The sequence below is a fragment of the Dermacentor albipictus genome, chromosome 4 (genome assembly GCF_038994185.2).
Source record: "Dermacentor albipictus isolate Rhodes 1998 colony chromosome 4, USDA_Dalb.pri_finalv2, whole genome shotgun sequence".
In the NCBI taxonomy this organism is placed as follows: Eukaryota; Metazoa; Arthropoda; class Arachnida; order Ixodida; family Ixodidae; genus Dermacentor; species Dermacentor albipictus.
Genome location: NC_091824.1, coordinates 148,338,679 through 148,360,806, shown reverse-complemented (window position 1 = coordinate 148,360,806; position 22,128 = coordinate 148,338,679). Strand labels below are relative to the sequence as shown.

At 43.4% G+C, this 22,128-nt stretch overlaps 1 protein-coding gene across 4 annotated transcripts in view; it reads left to right on the top strand.

Moving 5' to 3' along the window:
- Positions 1 to 21,227, top strand: part of LOC135902185 (acyl-CoA-binding domain-containing protein 5-like) — a 35,804-nt gene extending 14,577 nt beyond the window's left edge. For 2 of the 4 annotated variants that reach the window (XM_065432150.1, XM_065432147.1), the window contains 6 exons: positions 4,741 to 4,897; positions 8,357 to 8,434; positions 9,146 to 9,225; positions 9,903 to 10,176; positions 11,415 to 11,638; positions 14,878 to 21,227. In XM_065432150.1, the coding sequence (XP_065288222.1) occupies positions 4,741 to 4,897; positions 8,357 to 8,434; positions 9,146 to 9,225; positions 9,903 to 10,176; positions 11,415 to 11,638; positions 14,878 to 15,012 (948 nt within the window). In that variant the 3' untranslated portion in view covers positions 15,013 to 21,227. The remainder of the gene's footprint in view (positions 1 to 4,740; positions 4,898 to 8,356; positions 8,435 to 9,145; positions 9,226 to 9,902; positions 10,177 to 11,414; positions 11,639 to 14,877) is intronic. The other 2 variants (XM_065432148.1, XM_065432149.1) reach the window with 2 other exon arrangements.
- Positions 21,228 to 22,128: the final 901 nt, after the last annotated feature.

Genomic DNA, 22,128 nt, shown 5'->3' with positions numbered 1-22,128 from the left:
ACCCATGATTTCAAGAGGCAGACTCCCTCTCCACTTGCCCTGTCTAGCCTTCGCAAACGAAATTCCTTCCCTGCGTTCTCCCATGCCGGACCTCGAGGATCACGTGACACATACGTCACGGGCCCCACCTTTGCTTTTTTTTTTTTTCAGTGATGCACATTTCTGCTAGTTTATCCGCTGGCAGCGTTGCGCACGAGCTGTGGTCGTTTTGCGCAGCACACAATTTTGTGCGCTGTGCACAAGGACACATGCCTAGCGGTATAATTCAGTGCTACACGAATACTGAGGCAAGAACAAGTGTATCGCAGAGTATGATCACATGCTGTAACACATTCAGAAATAACAGTTTCGATACCTGCGCACGTGACTGCACGATTGTGGGAACAAGCAGAGGAAACAGAAATACATCGCTCTTGCTTCGGTGCGAAGTAAAACAAAAGAACACGCAGACATTCCGTTTGTGTGTTGTATTATATCTCTAAACTTCAATTCGTCAATTCAAGCAACAGATCACACAAATAACAGATGTTGCTTTGAATAATTCTCGAAGTCGCATGTCGCCACGAGCTACGGCACACTGCGGATACGATTACATAGGCGCAGGAGCCCAACTACATCACCATTCCTCTTCGGGTGGAGTTGCCGCGAGTGAAGGGGGAAACGGCGTTCAAATTGAAATTTCAGGCGTTTCCGTAGCGCGTAGCGATGCAATTCTTTGCAAACACGATCTTTGGTGCACATTGTATGCTCTGCGTTTGTCAGCTCAAAATGGCTGGACCTGGTGAGGGGCCCTTTAAGGTGTGCATCATAAACAATTCACGCTTTTAGCATGTAAAACCCCAGAATGTATTGTATTGATATTATATTGCCCCATCAGCCTTTACAAAGACAAGTGGCATAGATGCATTACATGGACCATTGGATGCTGGCATCTTTTGCTGGCTGAAAAGACATATGTTGCTTTGCTGTTTCACCACCACACCTGCTGGGATGATGGAGAATTCCAGCATTCTACATGGTTATGCGGAACACACTCATTCTGTTCCATTCATGCCTTTCCTTATGCTTTCTTATCCTGAAGTTACTTGGCTGGTGCTAGCTGGCACTCATCCTCTTTTAAGTGTTTCTTGATGCATGCTTGAAATGCTGCTTGTTTCTTTAAAGTGTTCTGTCTTTCTGCTTGTGTTATAACTCGTACCAGATGCTGCTCAGTGGTTTTACATCCCACATGACTGTATTGCTTCAAACTTTACAGAAGTGAATTGTTAACATGACTAGGCAATGCATTCTGAAAATAACAAAAGAAAGCCATTGTGTTGTGGAGTTTTTGCAGCCAAGTGTAGTAAACTTCATTACCATGTTAGTTGCCTGTTACTAAAACCTCTTAAACGAAGTGAACAAGTACAATGTGATCGAACAGGTGAACAATGTTGACATTTTAGTAGATATTCTACTAGACATAGTGGAGTTTAGGTTGTTTAGCTGTAAGAATTTGTTTTTGGCAGATCAAGGCACTAATACAGTAGACCTTAGGTTAATTCTAGAGGTGTCTGAGCGGTGTTTTTTGAGACTGAATCAAATAAAAATCGAACAGTGCCAGAAGCAAATCGAATAGTTCAAATAATGAATAGCCGTTGTCACAATTATTATAAAATGACATTCACATCCTAGTATTCTTAAAGTTAGCAAGTTTCTGTCGTTATTACATAGTGTGTTATAAAGTGTTGTTATTAAAACCCCAAATGGAGCATCAGGAGCAATCAAGAAGTTTCTTCGCAGGCACACGACTCTTCAGAGAGTATCAATGATTGCTGTATAGCCTTTAAGATATGGCTACCTAAGCGACGTAGCCTGCTCCACTACATAAGTTCTCATGTTTTATGTCTGTATTATGCTCTCTGGAAGTAGAACTTTGGAGCACATTTGCTCCAATTTGATGTTCAATTGGGCACAATTGACATCCTAAAATAAAAAAAATATTCGCATTTTTGAATAGTGACTATTCAATTCGAAAACTGAATCAAATAGAACACTATTTGACTCGTTATTTGAAAGTTCCAAATATTCACACACCCCTAGGTATAATTTGGCTCCGGTTAATTCGGTTTTTTGGTGAATGTGATCCCAGCCAAAAGTCCTGGCCAGTGCCCATGCATATCTACGGGCCCAAACATTTGTTATTTCGATCCTAAAATCGCATTCGCCTGGTAATTCAGACTTGACAAGTCTGCACACGCGTCTGACCCATATGGTGGCCCCAGTAATGACCCCTTTAGTGGCAACCTCTGTCTCGGTGGAGCTTAGCAGGCAGTGAATGTGTTGCACACGGGTCATCTACCATCAAATTCATCGGCCCTTCCACTCTGTGAAGAAGGACAAGCAGCGAAGCAGTGGTGTGTTTTACCTCACTCGACGCACCTATGTATATTTAGGTATTATTATTATTATATTTAGGTATTATTATTATTATTATTGAAGGACACAGGCAACGAATACAGTTGAAACCCACCTATAACAATATTCAGGTGCCACGAAAATTCCATTGTTTTAACCAGGTTGCATGAAAAAATCTAAATAGGGGGATGGCAGAGCTGTTGTGAGAAAACTGTATTGGCGGGGAGGCCAGTGCCCCTCCCCACCACCCCCTTCCCTGTCCTACTGCGGCAGCCTGCGCTACCGCGTCATCGCTGCCGCCGCTATTGATGCAAGCACAGTTGCAATGATCGCATCGTCGGTTAGAAGCACGTAGTTTACAAATCTACAGCCGTGCGTTTTCTTTTCACCAGCAACGTCGTGTATTGCTGATGATCAACAGATGGATTAGCCATCTTCTGTTTCGGCAGCGAGAAACCGCGTGGCCAGGAACGATTTCGATGCAAACAACGAAGACCAGCGTGAGTGATTAAACTGTTTGCAGAACTGCGCTGAATGAGGAGCCAGCAAGCAACATGTGAACAGAGCAGTTGACGCGGTCCATTTGTGTTTCGGTGGGTGGGGCGGCATAGAGCTGTGGGTGCAGCTGAGCTGTGCATTCAGCCCATTCGTGCTCGGAGGTGTGGAAGGGTGACGGGAGGGAGGCATGTGGAGATGGCTAGAAAATGAGTGCGTGGCTGCTGTTGGAGCAGCAGCCCATCGTGCAGCGGCTCGAATTTCTCGTTTTCTTTTTTTCCTTTTCGAGGATTTTGCATTTCACTACCTTTCGGCTTGGACACGCAGCAGCCAAACTTCATCGTTATAACCGATAATGCGGCTTCGGGGCATTGCAGTAAGCGGGTTATTTCACCATTAAAAACATACAAAAGTTGACGGTGCAGCAGCTTCTCATTGTTATAACCGATATATTGTTAAAACCGGTATCGTTAAAAGTGGGTTCGACTGTACATCTTTTGACAGTGGAGTGATTTATTGTCATTATTTTATGAAGTAGGGATGTGTGCAAGTACTGCTGCTTGGCAGATGTGAATTCCACAATATTTACAACGTCACTGTGAACTATGTAATTATGAAAAGCATATGAAACTCTGTGTAATGTTAGAGTCCTCTTAGCGACTAATTGTCTTATGATTTGTTTCGTGATAGTTTGGATAAAACAAGAGTTACAGCCGTTTTATGTAACCATACTCCCTCTGTAGTTGCCCATGTATTGACAGCAGATTGGAATTCTGTAACGTTTACAACTTCACTGTGAACTAATTATGAAAAGCAAATGAAACTTGGCGTAATGATAGAGTTGTCATGGCATCCAATTTCAGCATGGTTTTTTCCAAGATACCTACATTAGATTGAGAGCTACAAAGCATTCGCGAGAAACTGGAGACAAAAATGCAGGTGGCGTCTGACGCAGATGCCCGAGGGGAAGGCTTGAGTTATGTGTCGACACATGGACATGATCCTGGAGGAAGTAGCCCTCAACAGCTTCACTGTAAAAATGTATATTTTCGGCCCTGCCTGTAGAAGATTTTCAAGCAATAACAGTAGCCCACAATGTCTGATACGGTATTTACCCAGTTCTAACAGGCACTTTCTGTGTTGTAAGGAAAGTGGGCTGAAAGTTTCCTGTGCAATAATATCGGATATGAAACTAAAGCCGCCTTTGCACAAATGCTGACTTTAGAAAACTGGCTGCCATTCTAAATAAAGGGTGGACATTAGATTTCCCCTTGGGTTAGAAGCTTTAAGTCATTTCTATGTTAGGTTTCTACTTCTGACACATATAAAGTTGGCGCACATTTGATTCCGAGGCATGTTAACTCGAGAAATTACTGCCAAATGAATCAGTGGTGTGTTGTTGTCTTTTTTTTCTGTATCTCGTTGAATACGACTCACCAGATAATTCGATCAATTTTGTCGGTTCCGTCAAGGTTGAATTAATAGACGTCGACTGTATAGATAGTGAAATTTGAATGATTTTAGCATATCTGCATGACTTCATACGAGGTTAGTTAGGTAGTTTATATTGTAGTACAGAGCCATCATGAAAGCAGGGTGTTTCTTAACCTGTGCTATGTCATGCTTTCTCACTGTTATTATAGTGCAGAGATTATATTGGTGACAGATGCTACAAATGCTGGAGAAAGTGCCCTTAACAGCTGTCTCTGTAAGGATCTCTGTAAGGATTTATGTGTGCCTCTCCAAGGAAAGCTGAATTTTGACCTCCATGTTCCTTGAGTCTTCCTACTTTGTAGACTCTAAGTTTTCCTGCTATGGGGGTCTTCTTCATTTTATTATTCCTCTTTTCAGATCGTCGAGGCAATGTCATACACTGACCATGTGGCCAAGTTTGTGGATCTTCTTGGCCCCTTGTTTGACTCTGTGCCACCTCAGATGGCTGCTTTATTGCCACAGGCCAAAGTGAATGGTAATCGGGATTCTGAAGATGACATAGAGACAATCGAAGGTAAACACATGTTAAATCAGGAAAGTCCCACAGCTTCGTCAGCTGTGTAGCCTCCATAGGTGGTTAGTTAGCTGGTCAATTAATTAACACTCGCTATGATGCCTCAGTGGCTATAGCATGCTGCTGTTTAGCATGAGATCGCAGATTTGGTTCCTAACCACGGCAACCACATTTGAATAGGGTGGAATGCTACAATGCTTATGTACCATGCTTTGGGTGAATGTTAAAGAACTCCAGCTGGTCAAAATTAATAGGTAATCCTTCACAGCAGCGTCCCTCATAGCCTACTATGCAGCTTTGGTATGCTAAACCCTCCAGTTTACTCTTTCAGGTTGACTGACATAAATATATGGCGCCGTGAACAAGTCCAAAATTTTTGATGCCGTATATTTACGGCGCCGTCTGTATGTTTAAGAAGCACGCCAATTTCCAAACTTTTTCTTGTCTGGCATGTGCTGCCACTATGTGGGGATACGGAATTTTTTTCTCGTGCCTCTTTCTCTCAGTTTTTGTTGGATGGTTTGTTTGCTCCGGCGCGTCTACTACCACTCGTGGCATTGGCGCACATGCGGGCACGTGGCGGTTAGCAAGCAGTTTTGGCTTCTTGGGCTTTTAAAACTGATGAATGTCTCGTTACTAACCATTCAAAGGGTGACCACTTGTTGCTCGCTTGTTTTCGTGCACAGGGGTGCCATATGAAGGATGCCACTGTGTATGTGTGTCCTTTTTTTGGAGACTCACGAAAACTAATTGCCTCTGGTTGGCGATAAGATGAAGGAAGGATTAGCTGAAGTTTGTCACAGGTTTTCCTTTTCTGACGGGTGCGCAACCACACAGTTTTCTTGAGTGCGCTCACCTATGCAGTTCGATTACGCTATGGATGTAAATACTAGTGTAAGAGGAGGAACATTTGAGACTTGCGGAATATTCGCGTGTGCGCATTTTTCTAAGCCTCTGAATAATGTGTATAACAACGCATCAAGTTTTTAATTCTTATAAGTTCATTTTCTATATTTATTGTTGTTATTCATGAATAAGTAGTACAAATGTGCCAACACAAAATAATTTTTTCTTTCTTTACAGTCACTCTAAAAAAATTAGAGTAATTCTTTTTTTGAAATAGGTCTCAGAAAAATTTAAATCTGCAATAAAGAAGATCGACCCCGGGCGGTTGCAAAGGGAGGAAAAAAAATCGACCCTGAAAGGGTTAAAACGAAAAAAATATAAATGAGTGTAATATCAGCGATTTGCTGCCATTCTGTAGTTTCCTTAATTTATTGGTTCTACAAAGCTGTTTTGATGGATAGCTCACAAGGCTGCTTTCATATTTCTGGAATATTTTATTTGATGTAGACCCAGTTGTCCTTTGAGTTTAATTCTAAATTAAGCTGTGTCTAATAAATGAAACAGTCCGTGCTTTGTTTTTTTGTCTATTCTGCCATGGTTCAACAGGAGCGAGAAATTTGACTTCAGAATTCGTGTTCAGCTACATTCAACACTCAAGTTTAAGGGCTCTGCTAAATGTGACAATCTTTGAATGAAAGCTTTACTGTGCATGCTAAAAGCAGTGATTAAAAAAACGTGGCAAGTGCAGCATGTTCAGGTAAAGAAAAAAAAAAGTCACCAACGCAATGGAATTTTCATCCACTGAACTTTTTCATATGAAGTTGAATGCAGACATTTTAGCAAGTGGGTACATTGACTTTTGTATGTGGTGTATGTATGTGTGTGTTGGCTCCTTGTGTCAGTACAAGGTGGAATGTACTTTCGTGGCACCTTTGTGGCAAATGTACATTGCTACTTTCGTGGCAATGTAATGACAGGAACAGTTTTAGATTTTCTCGTTGCATTCCCTTGGCAAGCTATGTGAGTTACTCTGAAAGAAAGCTTTGTAGTTAAAGAAAAGTTCGTCGAAGACCAGGGATTGAACCCAGGACTAACGCCTTTTGGGGCAGTTGCTCTACCGTCTGAGCTAATGGGAAGGTAAGCATATCTCAAAGTGAGGTTGAATTTATCCGTAACTTGAAGTAAAGGAACACTGAAATATGGCAAAGCAGTTCTGTGGAAATATGCAAAGTGGGGAGCAGCTTTACATTTTGTTTTTGTGTTTTCTTTTTAAAGTGCTCGTTTTAAACTGCTGGTTTCTTGTCTGAATTGAAGCATTTTAAAACCGAAGCTTTCTTTGCCTCTTCCTTCGACTTTCTCACTGCTGCTGCTGTCTGGCACACCTCGTCAGGGGCCGGGGTGTGCCACACAGCAGCTTTTATGTGTACGTGACAGGAGCGAGTCGGAAAGAAAATGCGAGAAACTCGTTTGGACCCCACCATGCCGTATGTGCACAATGCCCTCTGGACCTCCCTGGGCATTGTCACATTAGCCTCTTGACAGCTGTAATTATTTGTGATTCCCCTCAAATGCAGTGAAGAAACTGCAGCGCTTTCCTTTCTACTAACGTGCGAGTCCAGAGGGGACGTAGATAGAACTGTAGAGAGGAGGGAGGAGAAGAGGCAGTTCCCACACAATTAGGGAAAAGGGGTAACGTGAGAAGGCAAGGAAACCCTACTACTGTACGACAGCGAGGAAACTGGATAAGCTTAAGTTCATGGTACAGTACACTATGTTCCTACTATTTCTGAAAAACTAATGCCACGCAAATATGTAAAGTGGACAAATTACACAGGGCGTGCAGAAGCAGTGCCGCATTAGTTAAAGTGCACCACAGGGTCCAGGTGACACTACGGAAGCGGTCAACCTTCAAATCAACACTCCTGTGCCCGCCGCGGTAGCTTTGCGGCTATAGCATTGCTAGAGGTCGCAGATTTGATCCCAACCGCAGCAGCCGCATTTCAACGGGGGCGAAATAAAAAACGCACGTGCACTTAGATTTCGGGACACATTAAATAATGTCGCGGTGTCGTAATTAATTCGGATTCGCGACTGTGGCTTGCCTCATAATCCGATTGTCATTTTGCCACGTACAGCCCCATAATCCAATTCAAGTTTAATACTTCTGCCATGCTGTGATGTGTTATGTGAGACAATGACAATGCCCAACCCTCTCAGAGGTTATGAAATATGGCATACAAGAACGCCTGAAGCAAACACAACACCTCTCCCTGTGTGCTCTATGTACTACACAGACAAACAGCAGTGGTGCAAACAAGGTAATGTTTAACATCAACTTGCCACTCTTGTGCTAGACTAAACATTTAGTCGAAGAAATTAAGGTTTCCCCGTCAACGTCATCACTAATTATCGTCGAGCAAAGCAACCAGCACAGAAAGCTTTGCTTGCATCGATTCCCACAATGTGTGCGATCTGCATAATTTTTGCACAGGTCTTGTTTTTATTAGATCTGTCTTAGGCCCCCTCCCCTTGTTTTTGCTTGTTTTTTGTGATGACTTATCATGCACACGAAAGCTGCACTAATGGCTTTGTATGTTTTCTTTTCATTCTTAGCTCCAGAGCAGGAGCAGCCATTGTACTCTAAGGCAGACAAAAAACAGAGTGAAGAGAAACCTGAACGTAAAGCAGCAGGTAAAAATCTTGTACCTGGTTATTGAGGAACGAAACTCAGCAGTTCGGTTGGCCGCTTGGCCTAATTATTTGTTCTGTGCTCTGGGGAAGTGCACTTGTTAAGGGCAACAGTAAACACCCTGAAGGGTAGCTCCAGTGATATTTTAGGACTGTGGGTCTCAATTTCTTATCGTATATTCTTATGGGCACTTTGGTGATGTGCGCAAGACAGTGTAGCTGAGCGCTGCATACTTTTTCCACAAGTTAATATTGATACCGCTGTTGCTGTTCCTATATATAATTACATCCCTCTTTTTATTTATTTATTTCCTTTATCCGTTTATCTGAGGCAGTCAGAACAAGATTACCTTGAGCTAATGCTAAAGGTGGGACTGTTGCCAGATTTAGCAGTGACACTATTACAGCTGCAGTGGTAAGGCAAGCAGTATTATACGAAAGCACATAACACACGAAACACATGAAAATAGTGCTTAGGCAAAAGTACTTCTGTGCCTCAATGAGAAAGTAGCCAAATAACTCAATATTGTAAGCCGCTCTTGTTTTACATTTAGGCAGGCCGCCTCCCTTGGTCTTTACATCACACTCTGTTCTGCTTTGATCTCGTAGAGACTTAGACTCATTGTTGAGCTGTGTGCTTTCTTTTGTGTGCTGAACATGATGCGTTCATATTTGAAAAGAGTATGTGTTGTATTCCACTGCTGTGTTCTAAAGCAGGAGGACTGAATGGCCATGGATCTGACTTCGAGAGTGATGAGGAGGAATTTTCAGACACCTATGACCACATGGGAGACGTGAGTGCTGTCCTTGCACTAAGTTTAACTTCATTGTTTCTTTTTAATAATAATGATGATTTATTTCCATGTTTAAACATTGTGATGGAGGAGGCAGGAAAACAATTGGTTAAGGCTTGACGAGGTTCCTGCCACCTGTATGGTAGGCAGTGGCAAGGGACTACACTTGTACTCCTGTCATCACAGAATAATAAACCAAATACATATTGGCATGTCATAACAGGCATAAACCAAAAACAAATGGAACAGAAAGTACACCCACTTGTCAGTAGAAATCACTGATTAAGATAATGATTTATGCAATTTTATAGTATAGTACAAGATTTATACCCTAGAAATTCTGAAAAATTCTTAGATTTTTCTTTCTGCAAGAACTTCTGCAAACCATGTAGCCACACTGTTATAGATTTGCTTGAAGAACTGAGATAATGGGACATATGAGTCGCACTTTTTCTCTTTTAATGTTTCTCATCCTTTCTAATTTGACTTTTTGTGAGCCACCCCTCATCAAGTACATATTTGTAATGCTTTAGCCACAATGCAATTTATTCTTTTGTTGTCTCCATCAGAGGTTTAACATGCAGATAATAGCATATATTTTTTTACTTCTGCACTCCTGGTGGGGCCTTACCAAGGCCTGCAGTATGTATAACAAAGTTTCATGTATGTGAAACCAGGAGGATGAGAGTGGATCACCCGAGCCACGGGAGCAAGAGGCCTCTGGCATGGTGGCTACTGCAGTGAACGAGGCCCTCATGAACGGCTCAGACCGGGTCTTGGTGCAAGACAGCAAGAGCCAGCTTTGGGCTTTCTACCCAGATGGGTCCAAAAAATCCAATGGGGAGCTGGCCTTTGTGCGGGGAGGTGGCGACGACAACCCTCACAGGGGTGCACCGCTGCCCAGGTCTGGGCCTGGGGCTGGACGCCTACCCCGATCGCATCGTCGTCGAGGCGAGTGGTATTTAATTGCAATGACACTGCCACCTGTGGTCATCAGGTGCATAAAGCTACGCGAATTCGGCTGCAGACACGTACGTGATTAAGAAATAAATATTTTATTTATAACTCCAAGGAATTTTCAGTGTGGTGTAAGTGTTCTGCATTGTACATGTACTTGGAATGATATGAGGCCTACAGTCTAGTTTGTTGTAGCTCCCCGAAATTAGACAACTGGGAGAGACTCAACTTCGGTAGCAGCAGCTTGGGTGCCACGGCACCCTAAGAGCAGTGCCGCAGCCATAGAGTAATTGATCTAAATTAACTACACAGCAAACTACAAAATGGCACAGAAACTCGTAACAGGATAGGCGCATAAATTCAAACACACAAAAATATGAGACGGTGTCCACGCTTCAGCTTTCTGAAGAACGGAACTTGCATGAGCGTGTCATTAGAACTCAATTGCAGGCTGTACAGAACACAACGTCCTTTGTAAGGCCAACAACTATCACACAAGCTTCTGTGCCGTTACCAAATCTTAATATACTATGTGTTCACTGGTCTCTCAACCTCAAGCGAATTAGGCTGCTGAGCACGAGGTCGCGGGATCGAATCCCGGCCACGGCGGCCGCATTTCGATGGGGGCGAAATGCGAAAACACCCGTGTACTTAGATTTAGGTGCATGTTAAAGAACCCTGGGTGGTCGAAATTTCCGGAGTCCTCCACTACGGCGTGCCTCATAATCAGAAAGTGGTTTTGGCATGTAAAACCTCATAATTATTAACCTCAAGCGAAGTGCACGCAAGTGCAAAGCAGCTTTTAGGCGCAACTAAATAAAACGCTTTGGGCACTATGGCATCTGAGAACAAATCATAGTATGCTTGCATGCCTACTGTGGCAGTGTATTCAATTTCTTGCACAATGTCAATATACCAGAGATAAGTTCGTCTGCGTCATGTAAGGAAATAAATAAATAATCTTTCATTAAAATAAGATTGCTGGTAGTGTGGAAAAGCATTGTTTTCTAAATCTTTTCATTCTCCCTAAATCCAAATTGTTTGAATCCTAATGAACTGGTTCAAACCAGTTCGAACTGTTTATTTTTCCTCTGGAGCCTTTTCCTCTGAACTGAACTGGAAAATATGCAGAAGCCTGAACCAAAACCGCACCCAAAAAAGTTTTTGGTTCGACGCCCTGGCTTCCTGTTCTTGTGTCGTCGTGGCTTGAGGGTCATTACCCGCACTTGCAGAAGCAGATGGTGGAGCCGAGGGGCCTGCGTGGCCTACGCGGTCAGCGGGGCGATTGCCTGGTGCGACAGGTGGCATGGGCAGCGGTGGCAGCAGCGGTGGCCGGCCCCAGCTCGCCCTGGAAGTGAGCGAGCAGCTTGCAGTGGCTGTGCTACGGCTGCAGCAAACCATGGACGAGGTAGTGGCACGCCTCGAGGTGCTCGAGACCCTACTGCAGCATGCCAAGGTAGGCCACTGGGTGAACCCTCGCCTCCTCTTAGTTTTTCCTGGCAGTGGCAGGGTCAGTATTGAGAACTTTTATAGCCACTCAGTAGCCAGATTTACCATGCACATTCTTGTAAGGGCCATACCTATGTAAGGGCTGTGCCTCCCCAACCTGGCAGCCTGAAATTTGGAAATAAAGCTTTCCATTGGAGAAGCAGTCGTGTTTGGTGCCCCAACGCCATGCATGTGCATTGGCAAATTTTCTCGCCCTACGTACTTCCGCATGCTGCTACTAGATGGCAAGAGTTGAGCGTTGACCTCCGATGCATTGGTACATCCGGAGTGTGCACAAGTCGCCGGCTGCGCTGGCACCATTTTGACCAAGACGGTTTTGTCTGCCCCTCGTCGAAAATGCTCAAAAAAAAGAATGCGCGGCCATTGCACGAGTCTGTACGGTAATTTTTATTACCAATAACACGGCATGGAAACGTTTTAGCTAGAGGTTTAGTAATGTGTTAGCATTAGAAGCGTCAAAGTGGAAAAAGAAAAGTACAGTCGAACCTCAATATATCAAACACGAATACATCAAATTATTTCGTATAGTGAACACTTTCTATATCACCTGGAAAATCGCATGCATTTTAAATTTTTTTGTTTCGAACGGTGTCAGACAAAATGGATACAGTCGCCGACCGATTTTCCGGACTCCGAAAATTCGGACATGCCCGATTATTCGGTCAGCTTTGCAGCACTGCCATTCTCCCCATAGACCATAATGTATAACAACTGCCGAAAGTTCGGACACCTTGCTACCTCTCGTCTGATTTTTCGGACACTCCTTGAGCCAACTCGATCGAGAGCACCATGCACCGACTCTGACCGGCGCATGGTTCGACTTGCTGAACGCCATTTTTGTTTTGAACGGAGCCTTCTTGCTGCCCCACAAAGTGGCGCTACTGGAAATCCCCGCTCATCATCATCATCGTTTCTACTGGTTCAATAGAGTGGTTCTGCAGCAGTTCCAGTTTCAGCTTAGTAAGCCATGTCGAGACAATCCAGCAGTTGCTTCGTTTCTTCGCGCACGATGCTGCGAGTAGGCCGTGTTTTTCGTTTGTGCGACTGGTGTCGGCACGGTGATGTTTGCTTTGTGCGCTGTGTCGAGGTTTCGGTGATCCAACGCGGCATACGGAAACATCGCGTTAAGTGTCTAATGGCGCCGACAGTGCCCGCGCAGACTGCGCTTGGGAATGCCGGCAAGCGGGTGCCGGGAGGCTTAAGATTTGTCGCCTTCTGATGTGCTCCCTACTGACGCAGAAAATGTTCTGCCGAGACCTGCGCAGTGGTTGCACTGCGATTCCGGACACCGTCTCATTTGACAGTTTCACAGGTGCTGACACTGCTGTACCAACATGCGCAGAACTCGACGACGGCGAGATCATTCGTCAGGTTTCTGCTGCACCGCCAGATGATGAGTCTGAGTCGGAAGATGACGCACCATGTGCTACGCTGCCGTCGCATGTGGAGCGTGTACAAGCAGTGACTGTGCTTTCAGCCGCCTATAGTGACCGTACGACCCTTACCGAGATTCAGGCTTATCTGATTGCACGTAAACGGAACAGCGTGCAACAGCACATTCATGATTTCTTCAAGCCTACTGCCGAGCCCGAATAAGTGCGTGGAAATAAAGGATTTCATTTTTTTCCCCTTAATCTGCTTTTTTGGACACCTGTTTATTCGGACATTTTCGCAGTCCCCGTGAGGTCCGAATAAATAATCGGCGACTGTATATCGAACTCCGCCACCCCACACCATGTGTGCTCTTTTGACAGGGGTTGAGCTTTCTTGCAACACCCTCAAAGATAGCGGTGGCACGGTGGGCATTCCCAACTGCTGCGATCGCGCCAAGGGCGCCATTTGAACGTAGCAGCATACACACATGGCAGCTTGGCTAGTTCGACACTGTCAGCGACGCATTGCATTTGCTTCACCGACTCCTCCTTGGTGCCGCACTCTGCGCGTGCTGCGCCTCGTGGGGACTGGCGCTTTGCATCCACAAAGACGCGCAACAGCACACGCTCACTGGACTCACTCATAGACGCCTTGTCAGACGCCACTTATTGCTTTGTTATTGTCAGTGTTTCAATATGCTTCGATTGACGGACCTGGAGATTGCAGCAGAAATAGCGGCCAAATGAAGGCGCTGCCGAGATTGATCCCGCAAGCGCTGATGTTGGCCCGCTCCTGACTTCAACTGGTGCTGTAGCTGCTTTGGCCCTTCTACGCCGCTACTGTGGCGCACTTGAGGGCAACGGCCTATCGCTTGTGGATCGTTCAGACTATGTTAAAGAGTCTGTGTTTAAGCACACACGCGGTTGCCAATAAGAAGCAGGCTACACTGCTGCAGTACTTTCAGCCAAATAAATAAAGACTTTGTGTGAAGCTCCAAGTGCGTATTTACTGTGCCATGATTGGGGCGCAGTCGAGGATCGTTGTTCGAAGCGCGCATTCGGTTGTGCAGTGTGCGATTGGCCTAGGCCCCGCCGACTTCGCGCGGCTGGCAAAGTCGACGCGGCCTAGATCAATTGCCCGCTGCAATTGAACGCGCCCTCCGAACAACAGTCCCTGATCATTGATCAATTTGCAAAAGTTATTTATGTGTTTTTTACACGATCTTATATATCGAATTCTGGCTATATCGAGCTATTTCGCGATCATCGTGCTGTTCGATTTATTGTGGTTCGACTGTATATGTGTGAAGTGTGAGGAGCCGGTCATGTAGTAGAGGTAGAAAAGGGATGGAAGACCACCGTCAGGTGCACTTCGCTCCTCGAAGAGGCAGGTTGTGTATCGAGTGAGCTCCTGAACATTATGCACGGTTTAAATCATAGATCCGGCACCTCAAAGAACTGTGATGTAATGCTGATCGATTTCTCTAGCATTTAGTGCCAAATCTCAACAGATTTTTTTTTTTTTACCATAGAACACACAAAAGTTCACGGTACCGTGGCTGCTTTTATATACCCAATATATTGTTAAAACTGGTATTGTTGTAAGTGGGTTCACCTGTATATTGGCGTTAAGGCATCAGGCACCCTATTTTCATGTTGAATTACAGTCAGCATGGGAGTTTAATTTTGAGTTCATATTCTGATTGATGAAGTTCAAGTTCTTAATTGATGCTTGAATTTGTGAACGTTGGAGCACCATTACAAAACACTAACCAGTGCCCTCGGCTAACTGGCATTTATTTTGTCTCGGCAGGCACCACAGAGCCAGCGCTGGTGGCTCTTTGGAGGTGTTGCACCACACGTCCTGGTGCTCTTGTTTGCCTGGCCTGTGGTTTTTCAGCTTGCCTTCTACATCTTCAGCCATCGGAGACGCAGACATCTTAGATGAATGCTGCATTTGAAGCCTAAATGGGTGCAACACTCATAAACAAAAGAGATTGGCATTCCTTTCACACAAAAGGCCGACTCTTTAATTAATGTTCCAGATTCTGGTGCAGTTTTCATGTGCACTGGTTATAGTAGGTTTGTTCTTTTATATCTTGTGCTGCTAGTATTTGCATGGCCACAGCCAGTGAAGCGTCCAATGTACAGCTGTTTGCGGCAGGAATCATTGCGTGCAGATGTTGCTGCTGGTGCATAAGGCAAGAGGCTTATGAAACTGAAAAAACAATTGCGTTTCGGCGTTTCTTACCTTTTAAATGCATTATAGTATTTCTGTTGCATTGCCCACAAGTATGCGAAAGCACCGCTGCTTCTTCCTGTTGTCAGCACAATGTCTATTCTGCAATTTGTAGTTGTTAAGAGTGGCGTTGGAGCAGCATCATTTAATGTGTCCGCTGCAATTGATTGTGCTTTTCCATCGAAGACGATCTTTGAGGTTTTTTTTTTTCTCTTTTTTTAATGCCTGCAAATTGACTTGGAAGAAGTTGGACGTACTGTTGAGGGACATAGCACTTGAAGCATTATCATGTGAAAATGATTATGTAATATACAAGCTCCACAAATGCCTGCACATATTTTAGAGACTGTTGTTACAAGAAAATTTGTTTGTTGTTATGGCATTAATGACTCAAGAAGCCACAAAATCCAGAAGCAACAAAGAATTTTAGTTGCCTTTAGGTGCTATCTTAATTAATGCATCACCCTTGGTTCTATGAGTATGTGCAATATGTAAATGACTTGTCTCTATGCTGTAAGCATTAAGTTTTTGTATACACTGTACATTTTCTTGTCATTATGAGCAGGCATTCTGAAATGTAATTTTGTTAGTAATTAAGGAAAGTTATTGTTCGTTGTGCTTTTCCTCTACTGGTTTGTGCAAAGTATTAGCTGAGAAGTGGTACAGAATCTCATTTCAAAGGGACATCAAAGCCAGACATTAGTCAAGCTATATTGGTAGATTAGCGTTTGAATATATATTAAGTGTGTCATTGTCATTAACATGACTTTCTCAAAGGAGAAAAAAAGACATGAACATGAAAGAGGAGTGGGACCACTATTTCAAAAATGCGGAACAATTAGGTAGGCTCCCACTCATGTGCTTTGTCCTAGCCACAATTTGTAAAGGGTAGTCAGGAATTGGGGATAAAAATTGATTGTCTCGTGGGATTTAACTTCTCCCAAAGCAACTCTGAGGCTTTGAGAGACGGTGCACTGGAAGGCTCTGAATTAATTTTGACTACCTGGGGCTCACTAAAGTGAACCTAACTCTAAGTACACGAGTGTTCTTGTGTTTCACCCCAGTCAAATTGCTGGCGTTGTGGCCAGGAATCGAACCCTCGACCTCGTGACAAGCTGCAGAGTGTAATAGCCACAGGGCTGAGCAAACATGGCAGGTGGTGATAATAATCAAAGTGCATTACACTTGAGAAAGAAGATGCAGGTTGTGTCACTTCTTTTCCCATTAAACAAAAAAGAATTTCCTAAAGGCTCTCTGATGTGACTTCTTCACACTGCTCTATTGAAAGACACTAGGCGCCTTTCGCCTGGTAATACAAAGAGCACTGGAGCATGGAAATTAAAACAATTAGTGGAGTATAGAAATCTTGCACTGTGATGATGTGTTGATATGCTTTGCTCTATTCTTGGGGAAATTTAATAAAAATGTCTTCATTTGTTATTTAGTTCGTTGCTACAGTAAGTCATGTAGTCACTCTAGCTTGACTCAATATTTGCTTTCGTGTCCCTTAAAAGAAATTAAACTGCGTCTGTTAAGGCTTGCATGTCTTGTTGAAGAGAAGTGAGAACCATATGCCATGCTGCTTTTGATAGAGAAATCAGGGGTAGGAATCGTGTGCCAATTGTGCCAAGCAAATTGCTGTACCAAATTGTGCAGTAGTGGAAAAATGACCGAAATTGCGCCATGCTGTGCAACTTTTCGCAGCTTTGGGCTTTGGCAGGCATCAGCATAAGATCGCCGGCATAGTGCAGGGCGTTATGTCGTTAGTCTCAGAGTGTGCTTAAAAGTAACTTTCTCATTCTGGCTGTCAGTGGGCACCAACATCCACAACCAATTAGGCCCTCTGAATAAAACTAAAGGTAGCGACATTCTTTTATCTTGCCGTCTGAGCCAGCGAGCGAGGGCAAGCTAGGAGGTCTGGGGCTTATCTGCGAATCTTTTGTTGGTGGAGCGGAATCGCATGGTTGTGCTCGCACTGTTTCCACAGAAATGCACACAAGTGACTGCATGCTGCCGGCTGCGCCTTTTGTTTTCTTGTTTTTTGTTTTGACTCAAGCCGGCGCCACGACAGCTGCTCTTGGGTGTGATGCGCAGCCCCGTGGTCGTGGTGATAGTAAATCCTGATATCGTGTTGATTGCATAGCTGTGCAGCGCATTTGGCGCAATAAAAAAAATGCTAATTGCAACGGTGCATGGCAAGGGAAGGTGCTTGTGGCGAGGAGTCTCGAAGAGGGAGAGCTCTAATTAGGAGGAATGTTTATTTGGAGGGCTTACACCCAATCATTCAATGTAAACTCCAGTGTCTAGGTACTTCTAGCGAGTCTAGTGAATGGCAAAGCAAAGTCAAGTAATGTGCAGAATCTTGGTTTGAGATAGTTGCTGCTGTCACATTGCCTAGAAATCTCAGGATAAACCACTGTGATGTTCACTAGCCCTTGACTCTTCACAGCTTCTGTTGAAAACAACTTTCATCACTTTGCTAGCATTCAAAACAAAAATAGTATGAAAAATGCCTCTAGGCTGCTCTTCAACACTTCTTCAATGCTGCAGAATGAAAGGTTTTGCGACTCTTACCCCACTTCAATATAGTAACACTCTAAATTGAAATTTGCAGGCTCTGGACTGCTCTAATTAAGAGATGTGTGTGCTACAGACTGCTCCAAAATTAGAAGAAGTCACTACAAAATTACTTTGGGCATTTTTGGGCCTTCCCACCCCTGAGAAATGTATCTCAATTTTTTCTCCACTGTGTATTGCTTTTTTCTTTCTTTTAATGATAGCTTCTTATGCTGAAAAGTGTCATTTGGTAGCTGCACAGGCACTGTTATGACAGCATTAGAAAGCTTCCCTTTTATGTGATGCTACACTCAATTCCGTCCGAAAGTACAGCCATAGCATAACTGCTCTCCATTACTTTTAAAATCTTGTTTGAACATAGTTACTTCATTCTGGAATCAAAAGTGGTCAAATAATGACATATTCACTGTAGCTTTGTTTAGCATAAACTGTAGTATGGGACCAGATACCAGCAATGTGAAAGAACAACTGATGGACTCTAGCAACCACGTTTGAAGTGGTCACCCTCAGCTGAACTTATTCAAGCCTAGAATTTCATGACAAAGCTTGGGATGGGGGAGTTTCGAGGTTAAGCACCTTATCTCTACACTTGTGTCAGATTTTGATGCAGGTGGCTAAAGGAAAGGCATGTATGATATGGTACCCCAATATTGACAATGCACTTGAAGTTAAGCATAAATGTGAGAATGTGGCAATCCTGAAAGTGACTACCTGTCTCTCATTTTCATTGTGCTGCCTTGTTATGGAGCAGCATATTGTGTAGCAACCTATCGAGCCTTGTGGATTAAGGAAGTAAGACTGCAGAGTAATGGAGTAAGATTGCTTAGCAATGTAAAAAGCTGTGAGGCAAGCAGCCTCTTTGACTACTACTGTCAGTACTGTTGCTTCTGTGAAAATGGTAAACTTAGTGTTGACTGCACTATTTTAGGCTGCCCTGGCATTTGTAAAGTTGTGGGGTTATATTTAGCAGCATGCTTCTGGCGTTCATAAAAAATGCTGCAGCTTGCACTGAGTGCAAAAGTGACATGTCTCATATTTCCTCTATTCATTGCCCACCACATTCCAGTGTATTTTTTACCCCATTAGTACCTTGACAAGCTGTCTTGCAAGTGCAAGATGAAGAGAGTTTGTGTGGCACTGACAAGCCCGAGAGATTGAGTTGCTTGAGCACAAAATGACCATTCAGGCAGTGCTGTACGAGCCCAACAATAGCACTATTTCTGAATGTTGTGAAAGTTTGTGGAGAATGGCTTATGCTTGGCTTGCGATTTATAGAAATATGGCAGCTGCAAGAAAGAGTACGTTTCTTGTGTATTTGTGTACGCTGAAGGCAAAAGGTAAAGTTGAAATGAGAGTACTGTTCTAAAATGACAAGTATGCCATTGTTGCCAAGAGAACAGGTTCTGCAGACAAGTAAATAACGGAGACGTAATATACTGGTTATGCTGCCAACTTTAGAAATGTGGAAAACAAGCTGCTGCTGTAATTTGCGGTAATTTGTCTAGAGTGTCCAATGCTTTAAAGAAGCAAGTTCATTGCTCTTGATAGTGAAATGAAATGCACTTTAGCTGCTCTTATTGGATCTTCACTTGGAAAAAATGGTACTGCACCAAAATTCACTTCAATCACTTTCACTTTCAATCATGGCTTATTAAACCTACAGAAATATGAGCTGTCTTCACCTGATGCAAAGAAGTTATTTGTGGAGCAATATTCTGTGGTACAGTCCATGCCTATTGCAACAGATTCGCGTGTACTTTTGGGTATAACAAACCGTTCTTGTCTCTTAGTTTGGTCAGCCTATAATAATGCAAGGAATTCTGCTACTATGGACAAATTTTTTTAGAGTATTTGTATGCATGATGCATATACATCATTTTGCTGCGGCGATGCATCCATGTAGCAGTGGACTGCACGCAACTATTTCCGGCTATTTGTGATATGTGCCAAAATCAAATTTTTCTTAAGGAAAGCACTAGTGGCAAGATTCCTGCAACTGCATGATGCCCTGCTAATTAACGTAGTGTAGTCGGGCCAACCAAGCAAGTGGCTCACCGGGGCCCATTGCTATGGGCTTGGTGTAGAGCAGGTTCTGCTAGGCCTAACCCACTTCACTTTGAAGCTGTAGCATATGGCGCTTTAAGCACTATCATGAACTGCATCATTTCGAGAATGCTTCAATTTCTTATCGTGTCAATTTGCATATGAAAGAAGATATGCTGCTGTTAGCAGCATGCACATTCTGTCGCGTGTGATGCTGTTGATTGAACGCGCACATTTCAGCGGCTGCCAAATGGGGCTCGAAGTTGCAGCCTATAGCTCTCATTCATGCCACAGGTTTGACATTGGCCATCGCTTGTCAGAGACGAAATTAAGACACAAATTTATTCTAACCTCTGTTTTATGTAAGAGAGAGAGAGAGAGAGAGAAAAAACTTATTGGGTCCAGCGTTTGTGCCATCGGCAGCAGCAATGCACTTGGGCCGAATGGCCAGCACGTGTGAGGGAGCTCGCCGCAACAGCAGAAGTATTGCTTGAACACATCTTTTTTTCTTGCCAACAGGAAAATCTTGCCATTGTATGGAATGGAAATGCTCTAATGTGGGAAATTGCCATCTATCAGTAGCCAGCATCGGGAAAACAGTGGACATCAAGACACTGTGCCACTGGTCTGCTTGTATATCCTGCCACAGCCTCAATCCACTGATTTATTTAGGATTGCCCCCAGGTTCCAACAATCAAACAATAGAGAGCAGTTTATGTGAAGTTTTGCCATTTTGCAACATACTGTGGCCCTAATTTTGTATAAAACGGATTTCAAATATAACGGGGCTTTTGCTGGGTTATTATGGTCTGTTTTAACATGCGTCGACTGTATAATCATTTCAACTAACTATTTTATCTTCAGCATCCCCCATGTAGTCCAAGGTGGTGTATTCCATGCAAACGTTTGCAACATATTTTGTACTTTGTGATGTACTGAAAAGTTGTTGGATATAGAGAGCATATGTAAAAAAAAAAGAACAAATGGGTGCAATGTCTATTTTTGCCTAGTGCCCTTCTGAACATGCCTGCTTTGCACAGGCACTAACACGAAGTTGTGCTCAATGATAAATGACAGCAGAGTGGGGATTTTAAGTTTTGCTGTTTAGAGGGGCAAAATGCAGCATTTCAGTTTCTGTACTTTCTGAATAGCAACCTCTAAATTTTTTAAAAATGTGTTTATGCTCTTTGATTCAGCTGCAATCTTTTTGGATGGCATGTTTAGACTTTTTTCTGTTGATCGTACAGAGGTTTATATGTGTAGTACTCTATGTGCTGTTTCAATAAACCATGTTTTTATGCGAGTGCCTGGAGATAATTTCAGAATTGTGATTCTGAGTGTGGATCGCAGTCAATAAGGAAGACTGAAAGGAGATGACGGCTATGCACCGTGGTTGCTTAGTGGCTATGGTGTTGAGCTGCTAAGCATGAGTTTGCGGGATCAAATCCCGGCCACGACAGCTGCATTTCGATGGGGGCAAAATGCGAGAATGCCAGTGTTCTTAGATTTAGCTGCGCGTTAAAGAACCTCAATGATCGAAATTTTTGTTTTCCACTACTGCATACCTCATATCAGATCGTAATTTTGGCACATAAAACCCCATAATCTAATAATCTAGAGAGATGACTGTTTTTTACATACAACATGCATGAGAAATGCCACTGTGTTTGCACATACTGGTTCCCATGTCACATTGGTGCAATGCCAGCAAGAGTCTAGGACCTTAGATTTGTTAATGCAGTTATTTCTAAAGTTGCTGCTACATGCATTTTTGATGGCAAACGTAATGACGATAGCTGCAGCAAATCTGTTTGTGAAACAATTTTATAAATGCACAAATTATTGCAAAAATTGTCCAAGAAGTGCCCCTAAGGACAGTAAGAGAAATATGTAGAATTATTTTGTGTTACATAAATCTATTTATCATGTGCGGCTGTAACTGCCACCTTAAAAGTGACAGTATGCATTCAATGGCTGAATGAGCTGTGAGAACACTGCAAGTAGCATCAAGTTTTAATGCCATTAGGTATAGCTGCATGTCAGCGCATGAATGGCATTAAACTTTATAATGTAATTCATCAGATAGTTTAGTGCTTAGTGTCCCCTGTTATCCTTTATGCCTTTGTGACACTATTGGATAGCTTGTCCCGTTTCCCTTCCCTATGCCCACAGAAGTGAGTGCCAAAAAGAACTGCGCTTATTGCG